The sequence below is a fragment of the Somniosus microcephalus genome, chromosome 15, assembly GCF_052327205.1.
Source record: "Somniosus microcephalus isolate GS21.2 chromosome 15, FLI_Smic_1.0, whole genome shotgun sequence".
Classification (NCBI taxonomy): domain Eukaryota; kingdom Metazoa; phylum Chordata; class Chondrichthyes; order Squaliformes; family Somniosidae; genus Somniosus; species Somniosus microcephalus.
This window is the reverse complement of record NC_141001.1, coordinates 54,469,830-54,484,422: the sequence shown is the minus strand read 5'-3', so window position 1 is coordinate 54,484,422 and position 14,593 is coordinate 54,469,830. Positions and strand designations below refer to the sequence as shown.

The 14,593-nt window shown below is 48.6% G+C and overlaps 1 protein-coding gene across 1 annotated transcript in view; it reads left to right on the top strand.

Moving 5' to 3' along the window:
* syt8 (synaptotagmin VIII) overlaps positions 1-14,593 on the top strand; it is a 150,314-nt gene that overhangs the window by 56,571 nt on the left and 79,150 nt on the right. The window contains exon 2 of the mRNA XM_086007813.1: positions 5,224-5,384. Coding sequence (XP_085863939.1) covers positions 5,261-5,384 — 124 coding nt within the window. The 5' untranslated portion in view covers positions 5,224-5,260. The remainder of the gene's footprint in view (positions 1-5,223; positions 5,385-14,593) is intronic.

Genomic DNA, 14,593 nt, shown 5'->3' with positions numbered 1-14,593 from the left:
AATGTTCTGCAACCGCTCTGAGACATCCTTGACCCTTGCACCAGGGAGGCAACACACCATCCTGGAGTCTCGTTTCTGGCCGCAGAAACGCCTATCTATTCCCCTTACAATAGAATCCCCTATCACTATAGCTCTCCCACTCTTTTTCCTCCCGTCCTGTGCAGCAGAACCACCCCTGGTGCCAGGAAGTTGGCTGCTGCTGCCTTCCTCTGGTAAGCCATCCCCCCCCCATCAGTATCCAAAGTGGTATATCTGTTTGAGAGGGGGATGGCCACAGGGGACCCCTGCACTACCTGCCTGCGCCTACTACTCTGCCTGTTGGCCACCCATTCCCTTTCTGCCTGTGCAACCTTTACCTGCGGTGTGACCAACTGCTTAAATGTGATATCCACAATGTCCTCAGCATCGCGAATGGTCCAGAATGTATCCAATCGCAGCTCCAGCGCCGCAATGCGGTCTGCCAGTAGCTGCAGCTGTATACACTTCCTGCACACATGGTTGTCAGGGACACAGGAAGTGTCCTTGAGTTTCCACATAGCGCAGGAGGAACATACCACGGGGCCGTGCTCTCCTCTCATGACTTACCCTTTACTTAATTCAAAATAAATTAAATCAAATCAATCCCGCCAATTACACTACAGTTAAATGATATATTTAAGGGACCTGGTTTACAAACAGTCCCCGCTACACCACAGAGAGCTAAGAAACTATAAACCACAGAGTTAAAGTTTAAAAAAGAGAGAAATACTCACCAACCAAAACTTACCTGCTTTCTGGTGACATCACACTTCGATTACTTTTTACTTCTCTCCCTCTCTGAGATTGGAGATTGGAGATTGGTACGCCTACCTGGTCTCTGCCGCCTCTTTATAGCCTCGCCGCCGAGTTTCCCGCAGGTCCGCCGCTGCCGCTCTGAGGCCTACCTGGTCTCTGCCACCTCTTTATAGCCTCGCCGCCGAGTTTCCTGCAGGTCCGCTGCTGCCGCTCTGAGGCCTACCTGGTCTCTGCTGCCTCTTTGTAGCCTCGCCGCCGAGTTTCCCGTAGGTCCGCCGCTACTGCTCTGAGGCCTACCTGGTCTCTGCTGCCTCTTTATAGCCTCGCCGCCGAGTTTCCCGCAGGTCCGCTGCTGCCGAGAGAAGAAATTCCTCCTCATCTCCATTTTAAATGGGCGACCCCCTTATATTGAAACTATGCCCCCGAGTTCTAGATTCCCCCACAAGGGGAAACATCCTCCCTGCATCTACCCTGTCAAGCCCTCTCAGAATCTTATATGTTTCAATAAGATCACCTCTCATTCTTCTAAACTCCAATGAGTATAGGCCTAACCTGCTCAACCTTTCCTCATAAGACAACCCCTTCATTTCAGGAATTAACCTATTGAACCTTCTCTGAACTGCCTCCAATGCAAGTATATCCCTCCTTAAATAAGGAGACCAAAACTGTATGCAGTACTCCAGATATGGTCTCACCAGCGCCCTGTACAGTTGTAGCAAGACTTCCCTACTTTTATACTCCATCCCCCTTGCAATAAGGGCCAATGTTCCATTTGCCTTCTTAATTACTTGCTGTACCTGCATGCTAACTTTTTGTATTTCATGTACGAGGACCCCCAGATCCCTCTGTACCACAACATTTTGTAGTCTCTCCATTTAAATAATAATTTGCTTTTTTATTCTTACTACCAAAGTGGATAACCTCACATTTTCCCACATTATACTCCATCTGCCAATTTTTTCCCACTCACTTAACCTATCTATATCCCTTTGCAGACTTTTTGTGTCCTCCTCACAACTTGCTTTCCCACCTATCTTTGTATCATCAGCAAATTTGGCTACAGTACACTCGGTCCCTTCATCCAACTCAACCTATTCTCATAACATATACTTCTAATCCATAGAATTATCTTGGTTGCCTTATATTGCACCTTCTCAAGGGAATCAGCATTGGTAAACAAACCCAACTTGTTAAGTGAAAAATCAGTCTTTCCGTTAAAATTAAATTATTGTGCAGGGATGAATATATACTGTCCTGTACTGAAGGGATCTGACAGCACAATATTTGCATTATGAGTGAGCCTGCCTACATACTGTTGCACTGCACAGGGTCAAGCTACTCAATGCTTCAGCGGTGTTACTGAGCCACACAGACCAAAAAGTACCAAGTTTGATTCCTGCTTTGTGCTGAGTTAGTTGATCTGATTTGGCCTCAGTATATTCGGGTTAAAGAGAGGAAAACAGTTAGCTGCTGTTCACACTCTTAGTTGCCACCCAGTGAATCCTGCTGGAAAGTGCATGATTGGACATTGGGTGAGGACAGGATCTGTATTGCCTTCATGATTGAAATGCCTGCTTATAAATGTAAGTCTTTCTTTCTTTAACACTCACGATTCCCATTCACTGAGAAAGGCCATTTGGGTGAGGTACCAGAGAGCTGCCAGTGCCTGTGGAACTGTATGTCAGCAAGATTCACTATCTTCAATATAGGAGGGGGGAAAAAATACCTATTTGTCTATTTTAAGTTTCTTATGAGTAGCCCCCACCCCCCGCCCCAGAAGGATAGTTTTACTTATTCTTATTGCCAACTGCCAATTGGCTGTCAGTGATGTCTCCTATCTATGAGATACATTACTGTACCTATACTCTTAATAGACTGCGAAAATGCACAGAGGCCCTAACGTTACACCAACGTATAAATGCTAACGGTAAGTAGGTCAATAGTTCTGCTAAAATAGTGGAGAGAGGAGTTTCAGACATGCAAGTTATATTAAAATGAGATTTTCTATAACTGTTACTCTGTAGGTTCACTTACATAGTAAAATAAAGCAGCTTAACAATTTGTATCTGGCCTCATCTCACTAAGGTGTTAATCAGTCCACCTTTTGGAAGATTGGTGAAGTGCATGTGAGGGCATGTGTAAGGATCACAATCTCCAGCTCAGATAACAAGGGGGTCTTAGTGTTACACTTCTGTGCAATGCTATTGTCTGTCTGGATACTGGGTTGCAAAATTAAACTGAATGTGAGGGATGTGGGTCTTATTATGGGCCAGACCAGTGATGTTAACCAGGGAGAATGGCCCTGAATTCACAATCGCCGGTGTAGCTAAGGAGTATGCCGCCAACATCCGAAGGAAATCCGCACTTACCTCATGCAAACCCCCCCTTTGAGAACTTGCTTTCAAACGCTGCAGAGTTGTGCGCAGCGTAGTGCCCCCGGATCCCGGGGCGCATCGTTGTGCGTCTGCGAACCTGGGGTCACATGGGGCGGTGTTCCTTTCACTTCCTGACTCTTAGCCAATCAGGAAACAGAGGAGATTGCTGATTTGTATGATTTATTAAAGAAAAGGCAATATCAAGCATTCATTAAAAAGCACAGACTTAAGCTTCGTGGTGGTACAACTACGAGCTGACAGGAGTACATCACATTTACATTTACAGTATCAGCTGCAGTAAAGTGTAGCTTGGCAGCAACTGAAATCTTCAAAACAAACAACAAATAATGGGGCAATATTTATTTTAACATTCTGACAATCTTTGTGTAAATCAAAACATTTATCTTTGTGCTGAGAACCTGACTGACAGCATATGGAGGGAGTCATGGGATAGCCTGAGTGCAGCCGTGCACCTTTGTGCAGGGTTTGTCAGTGTTTGCAGCACCTCAATGCTGTAAAATACTGACAGCAGAATTGTCAAGATCAATTTGGACATGGCAACTTTAAGGAAACCGGCTGATGACGTATCATCAAATTATGTCATCAGACCTGCTTCCTATTAATTGGCCGGAAACCTTGCAGGGCGGGCTTAACAAGGACAATCTACTGAAAATCCTTTTCACAGAGCGGCTGCAGCCGGGAGCGGAACCGGAACCCGCCAACCAGCTCTCCCGCTGCCATCTCGCCTCCGCTGGGAAAATGCTGCCCAAGAAGTCAGAAAATAATTTGTTTACCCTCTTGTTTAGGCTCCATACTTAAATACAAGGTTGGAGAGAGGAAGTGGAATCTAATGCTAAAAGGCTGCCATTATAATAAATTCTGTAACTGCAATCTTCTCATGGTAACAAGCTGTCAATGTAAATCTCTCATTAGAACAAAGTATGCTTATTCAAAATTCACAAACATCAGTTGTTACAAACCTCTTATAACACATTATGGCAATACAAGTCTCTCATTACTTTACACTCTGATTATTAGCTTCTCATTTAAAAAAAAGTTACGAACCACTCATTTATTGCTTTATTCAGTGTGCTTACAAACACTTCATTATGATAAACCTCTTAAAACAAATCTTCCATTATAGCATTGTCTTGTTACAGATCTTTTTGTAATACAATTTTCTCATCCGGTTCCCTTACACTGTGCAACACGCTTCCTGTGCCTGTTTGCACCAGACTTAAAAATCCTCTGAGAGTACGCCATCATGCTGACCGCAAATTCAGGACCAATATCTAAGGGAGTCTCTGAAATCTGTAACACTTCCCTTTAAAAGTTGATAATCACAAGATCTTGTTTTCTTTGTCATTCCAACCTCATGGACAGAGGCAACCTGACAACATTTGACAGAAGAGCTGCTTGGAATTCATTGTGTTATAATATTTGCATCTACATAGTGCCTTAAGCTAAATCATTTCAAAGTGCTTCACACCATGAATTACTTTGAAGTGCAATAACTGTAGCTATACACAGCAGTCATTCTGTGCCAGCAGTGTCCCACAACCAACAGGGAGAAGAATGACAGTTAATCTATTCTTTTGGTGGAATCAGTTGAGGGGGGAATGTTGGCCAGGCCACCTGGGGAAAATGCAGCTCTTCCAATAGCATTATAAACTATATTATATTAACATCCACTGGAGCAAACCTCGGTATTGATCTCCAGATTAAAAAGATCCATAACAGAAAATAAACAGAAGGGAGATGGCCTAAATGTGTAGACACTGGGGAAAGATAGCACCCTGATTAGATTAGCATGGGCCATTGGACGAGCAGTGGGAGACAAGAACCTCATCATTCTCATAAAGCAAGTCGGCTTGAATGGAGGATGTGATAGATTTCACCCTTTCAAAATGTTGTCTGGTTTTCAGAAGATCTTTCTTCTGGATTATGTGTTCTTGCGCTGAGGAATGACTATGGTAGGAAATAGAATGATTTCCCCAGATCCATTTTGTGATGTGACTATAACTTGGGTTTGGTTTATTTGCATATACTGAATGCCTTTTCTTTTTTCTTATAGGTCATTGATTTAGATCTTATCTGACAGCAAGAGAAAAATGAATACGACAAATGATACCACGACTGTAAAACCAGCTAGCACTGTCCATACAACCAATACCACCCAAATAGCCACTACTGCAAGTGGGGACGTCATTTCCAATTTGATTAATAAAATTCCATGTAAGTACATAAATGTAACATAGTGAACTTCCAGGAAGCATAACCATGAAGAGGGTTTGGTTAGATTGTAGACAGAGACAGAAATATGGGCACAAACACAAGTATTTTATCAGGGCTCTCTGACTACAGTAATGCAAGTGTTGGCCAACTTCATGATAACCCGACACAGCTGCACTCAGACTAGAGGCTAACCAGATGAGTGACAATGAGTAGGTTCTGTGTAAAGAATGCAGTCAAACGTGGCTTTTCAGCTGAAGGGTCCTCTTCCTGCTTGTATGGATTGTTTTATCTTGCCTGTGCTTAGCCTATTACTTAGGTTTACAGTTACATCCCCCACTGCAGTGAAGAACGAGAGTAAGGGAGAAAAGGAAAAAGAGATATTTTGTAAGATGCTACCTTTATACCTCCAGCCCCTTCCAAGTTGCATGAGATTGGAATCTCTTACTACGACCAATCACTCTGAGCCGAAGGCGCTGAAGTTTTGTGGGCTCATTCTGTGACACCAGACTAAGAAAGGGAATAAGAGAATCAAAAAATAAGGAAAACAGTATCATTATAATCAAGATGTGACAGATTAGAGATCAGTTTTGTTTCAAATCACAAAAGATGATAGGGTATCCACTTCATAGAGTCATAGGCCTAGAAATTGGGTTGGTAGCGCCGGCGCTGAGCGCCTAAAGAGACCTAGAATTGGGGCGATGCCCTATGTTGGGGCGGGCGCTATGAAGATAGCGACAACTCGGATATTGACTATACATTTAACGCCTGCGCTAAGTGTTTGCGCGCGCCCGCGAGCGCAAGCAGTTCATGACGTCATTTCAGTGTGCAACGCCTTCTAGGAGCGCCTGAGCGCATATTGGGTGGCGCCCGGAGCCTTAGCGCCCAGCGCTATTAGTGACAGTTCGAAGGAGGGCTAACAGGCCCTTCTTGGAGTAGGGGGGCGCTATTTAAAGGGGACAGCTTTGTGCAGATTCTTCTGCCACTTGGCCTGCTCATTGCGATCGTTGCCAGAGAGAGTTGGCAAGCTAATGTGGAGCGGAGTTCTGGGAATGTAGCTTTACAGTACTTGGGTCCTTCAAACCTGTCCGAAGCACTTGCAGCACTACACCTAAAAGCCTTTTGACCAACTGGCATCGGAATGAGAGCTTGTTTGGAGGGCGACGGCCTCATCGCCCAACACTGTGAAGGGGCAGAGAGAAGGCGGGAGAGAGGGCCGGGATTGGCCAGAAGGAGGAGGGCCAATGGAGGTTGGCCAATCCGACGGGAAGCTGCGAGGGTCTTTAGGCAGCAGGTGACAAGCCTTGACATGTCGGAGGAGCAGTGTTTGGGAAGGCTCCGATTGTGGAGGGACATTGTTACTGATCTGTGCCACCTGTTTGGTCATGAGCTGCAGCCGCGTAAACGCTGCAGAACCTCTCTGTCCGTGATGGCTAAACTGACTGATGGCCTCCATTTTTATGCCAACGGATCCTTTCAGTCAGCCATTGGGGACATTGCGACTGTCGCTCAGGTTGCAGTCCACTGTTGCATCCGGCAAGTTACAGAAGCCCTTTATAGGCGAAGGCGTCAATTCATTACTTTCCCTCGGACCCTGCACAAGCAGGCGGAGGGCGCGCAGGGTGTCGCTTCTATTGCGGACTTCCCCATGGTGCAGGGGGCGAGTGACAGCACACACTTGGCTTTGAGGGCGCCATGCCATCATCCTTAGGACTTCCGCAACTGCAAGGGGTTGCACTCCCTCAACATGCAGCTGGTCTGTGACCACCGCCAAATCATCATGGCAGTCACCGCGCATTTCCCAGGGTGCAGCCACGATGCCTTTATCCTGCGGCTGACCTCAGTTTGTAACCTTTTTGAGGGGCTGCCTCGAAGACGAGGCTGGCTTACTGGGGACAAGGGCTATCCTCTCTGGCCATGGCTGATGACAACACTCCGTGTGGCCGACACCCCAGCAGAAGAGCTGATCAGCAGCGGCCATCAGGCGACCAGGCACAGTAAACAGCACACTATTGGTGTTGTCAAACAGCGTCTCCAATGTCTGGAAGATTCGGGGGGATCCCTGCAGTATGCGCCGCAGCAAGTGGGACACATCGTCGTCGTCTGCTGCATGCTCCACAACTTGGCGATTCGACGCACACAGCCAATTCCAGCTGTCCCTCAACGACCAGCAGAGCAGGCTGAGGAGTAGGAGTATGAGGAGGAGGAGGAAGAGCAGGCGGAGGAGGAGGAGGAGGAGGAGGAGGAAGAGCAGGCGGAGGAGGAGGAGGAGGAGGAGGAGGAGGAAGAGCAGGCGGAGGAGGAGGAGGAGGAGGCGGATGAGGAGGAGGAGGAGGAGGATGAGGATGATGAGGATGAGGAGGAGGAAGGTGGAAGGGCTGGTGAAAGTGGAAGGGCCATACGTCAGAGGCTCATCTGCACTCGTGTCGAGACCCCTGTGGCGGAATGATGAGAGTCTTAACTCATGCGCACTTTGGATGTTTGAGGGCCTCTGAATGCCAGCATCACTGAAACTAGTCACATGCACCATGCCACATTGAAACTTCTGTTTATTGGCACAAAAGTCTTTCATTACAGCTAAACAACGTAATGTCAACAGAAACCATAACTTTCAAAATAACTGTGAACTGTTCGGCAAAGCCGCAAAACTCAAAAAACCTTCTGCAAATATAACAACAGGTGAGGGTGCCCTTGCATTTGGACAAACAAACGTCTCAGCACCTCACTCTACAACTGGCCCCTTGAGGGAGAACGACTTCTCTTTTGCACCCAGCCCCTTCCCTCCCTGCTGCTCCGACGTAATTGGACCCCAGTGGCGGCCTCAAGGCTGGGGGACGCCTGCTGACTGTCTGGAAGCGCAGAAGCCCCTGAGGGACGGCCTGGCCGACCTCTGGGCTTGGAGGGTACGGACGCAGGATGCTTGATGGGACCATGGCTGGAAGCAGTGTGGCCTGCAGGTGGTGGCAGCTGCAATGCAGGCGTCCCAGCGCTGGCATGTGCAGTGGTCTCCTGCCGAGAGAGGACACCTGCACCATGGTCGGACGACACACTGGCTATCTGAGGGGCGCGGGTCGGCTCTACCGCCACAATCGCATGCTCCACTGATTGCTGGCCTTGTATGGGACTGGAAGGGCCCGGGGTGATCCTAACTGATGCAGAGAGGGTGGCTACAGTGAGAGATCGCGTTGCGTCAATCTGGCTGTGGAGGAGGCCAGCAAGTGACTGCGTGGCAACAGTGAGGACCTGTGTGCCAGGTGCCAGTGCTTCGGAGAAGGCCTGGACAGTTCTTCCCATTGCTTCGGACAAGCCAGGTGCCGACCGCTCCACTGCCTCGGACAAGGCCTGCACAGACCTTTCCAGGGATTGTCCGAAGCCCTGAACAGTCCTTTCCATAGCCGACTCAAAGCCATGGACAGTCCTCTCCATTGTTGGGCCGAAGCCCTGGATAGTCCTGTCCATTGTTGCCCCGAAGCCCTGGATAGATCTGTCCATTGTTGCCCCGAACACCTGCAGAGTCCTGTCCATTGTTGCCCCAAAGCCCTGGAGAGTCCTCTCCATTGTTGCCCCGAAGTCCAACATACTCTTAGCCAATGAATCTATTGACTCAGGCATCTTCTCCACTGCAGCCATCAGCTCCGTGTGTCTGACCCGGGCCTGTTTGCTCATCTCAGCCAGGCGACGGACCTCATCTGCACTCTGTGCAGCAGTCATCACGACCTGCCTTGCCCTCCGGGGAGACGGTGGCCGAACTTGCCTATCCCCCGTGCGTTGCTGCATGCCGCTTGGTCCGGCAACTGGTTCATCCTCACAGCGCCCCCCCCTCCCCTCCAGGGGACTACTATCCCCAGTCTGTAGATGTGTCAGCTCCCCGGATTCTGCAACGGCTGGTCCGGATTCCTCCTGGTCCTCGCCTCCGGTGGCACTGGCACTGGCAGCTTCAGCGCGTTGATCCCGAGTTGGTGCTGCTTCATCTGAAAGTGTGAGGTGGAAGAGTGGCTTTAGCAAAAGGACAGCTTTGCTGAAAGGCATGCCAGATTGCGGCAAGGCTCTGACATGGCTGCACACTGAGGATGCATGCTGGCGGGGGGACCAAGTGGAAGGCAACAGGTGAAAAAGGTGAGAGTCTTACCCTCGCTGTCGGTAATGGGGTCGGCAGATGCAGTGGTCACAGGACCAGGCAGACGTCCTCCAAGTATCTGGTGCACTCTCTCCTCCAGATCCGTGAGAGTGACCACTTGTGGAGGTCCACCACCGGTTCGACGCTGCTCCTTTCGGATCATGGCCAGTTTGGACTGCAGGGGAAAGAAGGGGAAATTCTGTAACACGAGGCCTTGAGAGATCATCGCATGCCCCCCATGGTGCAAGAGCCCTTACATGAGGCCTTGAGAGATCATCGCATGCCCCCCATGGTGCAAGAGCCCTTACATGAGGCCTTGAGACATCTGTCCATGTGTGTGCCCAGAAAGGGCCATGGGTGCATGCTGACAGATGGCCATTGGGGCATCATTGCAGCAGGGTGCCCGAAGTCAGCTGCAGATGGAGGGAATCAGAAGATTGCTAAACCATCACTCACCCTAACGATCCGTGTGAGGTCGTTGAATTTCTTCCTGCACTGAACAGGGGTCCTGGTCGCCATGCTGCTGAAGTTGACCCTCACAGCAACCTCCCTCCAAGATCGTCGGTAAGCCTTCTGATTCGGCCTCTTGCCATTATCCGGATACAGGACCTCTCGACAGCGCTCAACTGCAGCCACCAAGTGGTCCAGAGCCTCAGTGCTGAAGCGCTCTGCTCTCTGTCTAACCTTCTCCATGATGAACAACTTTGTACCGCCAGACAAGGGTGAGCGCCGAATCTGAGGGCGTTGGGTGTTGAAGCTCAGGCTGACTGACCCACCCCTTTAAGAGCCGGCCGGCGCCTGGAGGTCTCGTGGTTTCCCGTAATTGAGATCACCTGCGCTGCGCCCGTCCGCGTCGATATTGAGTAGCGCCTGACCTTTTGCGCCTTAAGAGCACCGTGCAATGGCTGAATTAGCGCCTCAAGACCCTTTGGGGGCGATGCAACCCAATATCTCGCCAGGCAGCGATAACTTTCGTCTGGCTATAAACTTAGCGCTTCGCCAGTTCTAACGCCTCAAGCGAGGCTATACCCAATTTCTAGGCCATAGAGTCATAATGGCACAAAAGAAGGCCATTCGGTCCATCGAGTCCGTGCCGGCTCTCTGCAGAGCAATCCATCAGTCCCATTCCCCCGCTCTATCCCCGTAGCCCTGCAAGTTTATTTCCCTCAAGTGCCTATCCAGTCTCCCCTTGAAAACATTGAGTGTCTCCGCTTCCACCACTTCCGTCGGCAGCGAGTTCCAGGTCCAGGTTCCAAGTTAACGTTTGCATAAAAATGATGCACACCGGAATGTAGTATGAGCCCTTTCAAAAGGGGATGAGTCACCCTTGACAAGTTGGATTATTTACCAAGTATCACAGGTGATCGCCATAAAGATGGGGGCCAGCCCACTGGGTGAGAAGTCTTGCTATACATGTGTAAACATTATACTTTGTTTTCTGCTGTGCTCTCTCTAGCTTGGGCTTTCTCTGTCCATTAAAATGAATGGGACGAAAATCAGGGACTGGTAACAGACCCTGGCCTATACCTGGTAGTTCCCGTGCCTTTGGAGACTGTTTTTTATTGATAGTGACACTTAATTGAAAACTATAGCTTTTGATATTTGGTAGCATAGTGGTTATGTTACTGGACTAGTAACCAGAGGCCTGGACTAATGATCTGGAGACTAGAGTTCAAATCCCACCACGGCAGCTGGGGAATTGAAAAGTTGGTTATCGTAAATCTGAAACAAAAAGCTAGTATCAGTAATGGTGACCATGAAACTACTGGATTGTCGTAAAAACCCATCTGGTTCACTAATGTTCTTTAGGGAAGGAAATCTGCTGTCCTTACCCCATCTGGCCTATATGTGACTCCAGACCCACAGCAATGTGGTTGACTCTTAACTGCCCTCTGAAATGGCCTAGCAAGCCACTCAGTTGTAACAAACTGCTACAAAAAGCAATAATAAGAATAAAACCGGACTGACCACCCGGCATCGACCTAGGCTTTGGATACGACAACGGCACACCCAGCCCTGTCGACCCTGCAAAGTCCTCCTCACCAACATCTGGGAACTTGTGCCAAAATTGGGAGAGCTGTCCCACAGACTAGTCAAGCAACAGCCTGACATAGTCATACTCACAGAATTATACCTTTCAGCCAATGTCCCAGACTCCTCCATCACCATCCCTGAGTATATCCTGCCCCACCGGCAGGACAGACACACCAGGGGTGGCGGCACAGTGGTATACAGTCGGGAAGAAGTGGCCCTGGGAGTCCTCAACATTGACTCCGGACCTTATGAAGTCTCATGGCATCAGGTCAAGCATGGGCAAGGAAAGTTCCTGCTGATTACCACCTATCACCCTCCCTCAGCTGATGAATTAGTACTCCTCCATGTTGAACACCACTTGGAAGCAGCACTGATGGTAGGAAGGGCACAGAATGTACTCTGGGTGGGGAACTTCAATGTCCATCACCAAGAGTGGCTCGGTAGCACCACTACTGACCGAGCTGGCCGTGTCCTGAAGGACATAACTGCCAGTCTGGCCCTGCGGTTGGTGGTGAGTGAACCAACCCGAGGGAAAAACCTACTTGACCTCGTCCTCACCAATCTACCTGTCGCACATACATCTATCCATGACAGTATTGGCAGCAGTTCTGCCCTAAATTGTGCCCCCTCCACCGCCCCCCCCCCCCCCCATGGGTTGCTCTGCCCTAATTATGCTTCTCCAGACCCCAGAATTTCAGGACCATGGTTTCTTTAATCTACTGTCAATTTTTTTTCCTTCTGAGTTTGATATCCCTGTCAAATAAAAAGTTTGAGTTATCTGATTATGATGCAACCAACCCACTAGTTTTTAACTGAATTAATTAGCCTGTAATCACCAACAAAATGCAATGTACTGATGTAGGAAGATAGCAATTTCAATTACATTACTGCTGCTGTTGTTTTCAGGCCACTGCTGGGAATCATTAAGTTAAGGGCGGCAATGTTAATGTAACCCATCCGTTGGGAAACTGATGGGATCGGTTGCAATGTTGGGTTTACACCCCGCCCGAATTTACTCTCCATTGAAATCAATGATGAGTAATATTGGGTGGATGTAAAAGCACTCAATGCCATGGGTTTCTCACCCAACAAGTTAGGTGAAAATTACCTCCATGGAGTCATACATCCCTGCTTCTCCCAAACTATTGACATTAGGTAATTGCTACGTGTTTGCTGTTCAGTTGTTACTGTTTGATGTGCCTCAATAAGTTCCGAGACTCGATGTTAGCGAAACAAAATAAGGCTTTTATTAACTTAGAAAGTAACACGTAAAAGAGAGAGATGTCTTCCTTCTGGAGGCTGAGGCCACACTGAGCCAGCTTACAAAAGGGGCCAGGTATGGGCGGAGCCCTACACACAGCACATTCCAGCACATTCCAATACATAATACAATGAGGACTGGGGGAAGGGAAATGACACTGAAACCGACCACAGTCACAGGCAGTGATGAATGGAATATATTTCATCACACTGTTTTAATCTAACTATTCAAACATTGTTTGGTTCTTGGCAAACACATGGCATTTATGTGAGGTGTACCAAATATTTTGTAGGTTACTACCATACTAGTGAAGTCTGCAGAATTTGCTGTTGAATTCTCCCATCTCCACTGAAGCAATGATCTTACTATCTCTGTAATCCTTAATCCTTTTCGACAGATATTTATCTAACTCCCTCTTACAGGTTTCAACTGACCCTAAATCAGGTGTCTGGGAATCTATTCCACATGTCCTCCATTCTGTGAGAGAATGCTTTTTCTAATATTAACCTTGCTTGAGGTGTTTGAATTTTATTCTTGTGTCTTCTAGTCCTAAGTTCATTGTTTAAGTAAACCAGTTTTCTTGCTTCAACTTTATGTACACCGTTCATTACTTTAAAGACCTGTATTAAGGTTCTTAGGGGGGGAAAATTGGGTAGCGCCCATTACTTTGATGGGGCGCTAATTTTAGCACCCCGAAAAAGTTAGCATCCTTCCCCCGTAAATTCAGTAGTAGCACCCCAAGAAGGAGGTGGCGTGCTACTGGAAGCGCTCCACCTCCTTCTTGGGGTGCTACTACTCAATGTCACGAGCTACGTGCCGCTGTGCCACGCACGATTGTATATAGCACTGTGTCATTGCAGGCCTCCTCCCCTGATTAAAGGGGAGGGGCCTAGCGCTGCACGCCCCAGGGCCTTGCCAGACCACCGGGGAGCAGGGTGCCGTGAAAACAGCCCAGCACTCAAGAGGAGTGCCAGGTTGAGCAATCGCGGCCGGCACCCCGCATAGAAATGTTAAAGGTGAACAGGTGCTGGCAGTCGGCTAAAATAAAAATCGCCGCCCAACACCTGCCCTTTAAGTAGCGCCGCCACTGCAAAACCACCCCCTGATAATCCTGTCGGTTCCATCGGCCAGCGATAGTTCAGGGGGTACAAGGGAAGTTTGCGGCCGGGGCACAAATTGGGCGCTGGGCACGGCAATGACGTCATCATCGCCAGCGAAGCGGAGCAGGGCGCTACCGGCTACCACCGCCGCTAACCTCCTGCTGAATTTCGCAGGAGGCATTAGTGGTGTCGCGCCCAGGTGCTAGGGCATTTACACCCCATTAGCACCCCCTGGGGGCGCTAACGAGAGGCACAAAGCAACCCAATTTCTCCCCCTTAATCTTTTCTCTAGTAAAACTAGATTATCACTTCATCCACTTCCATTTCGGCATAAGACAGGGTGGAAATGTTATGTTCTACCACCCCATTTGGCATTTTCTGGTGTCTCTGCTGAAAGTGAGGTGGACACTTCTCGTAGACATCCCTTTCCATGCAGATGTGACTGAAAAAGGCAGAACTAGCTGCATGATGTCCTACACCGGAATTCCCACCTGATCTGTCGCCATTGTCCCTAATGCAATGCATGCCTGCAATCAAGCAGGTATCCTAGTATTCTGGAGCCCACATCTTCCAGGATATAGTCCTGGAATACTGGGCTGGTTATCTTAACGCATTCGGGGAATGATTGCGTGCCATAATGGAACTGATCATTTTGGAAATGGGGTACTTTTCCAAGCATTGGGAACATCCTTGTCCGGCA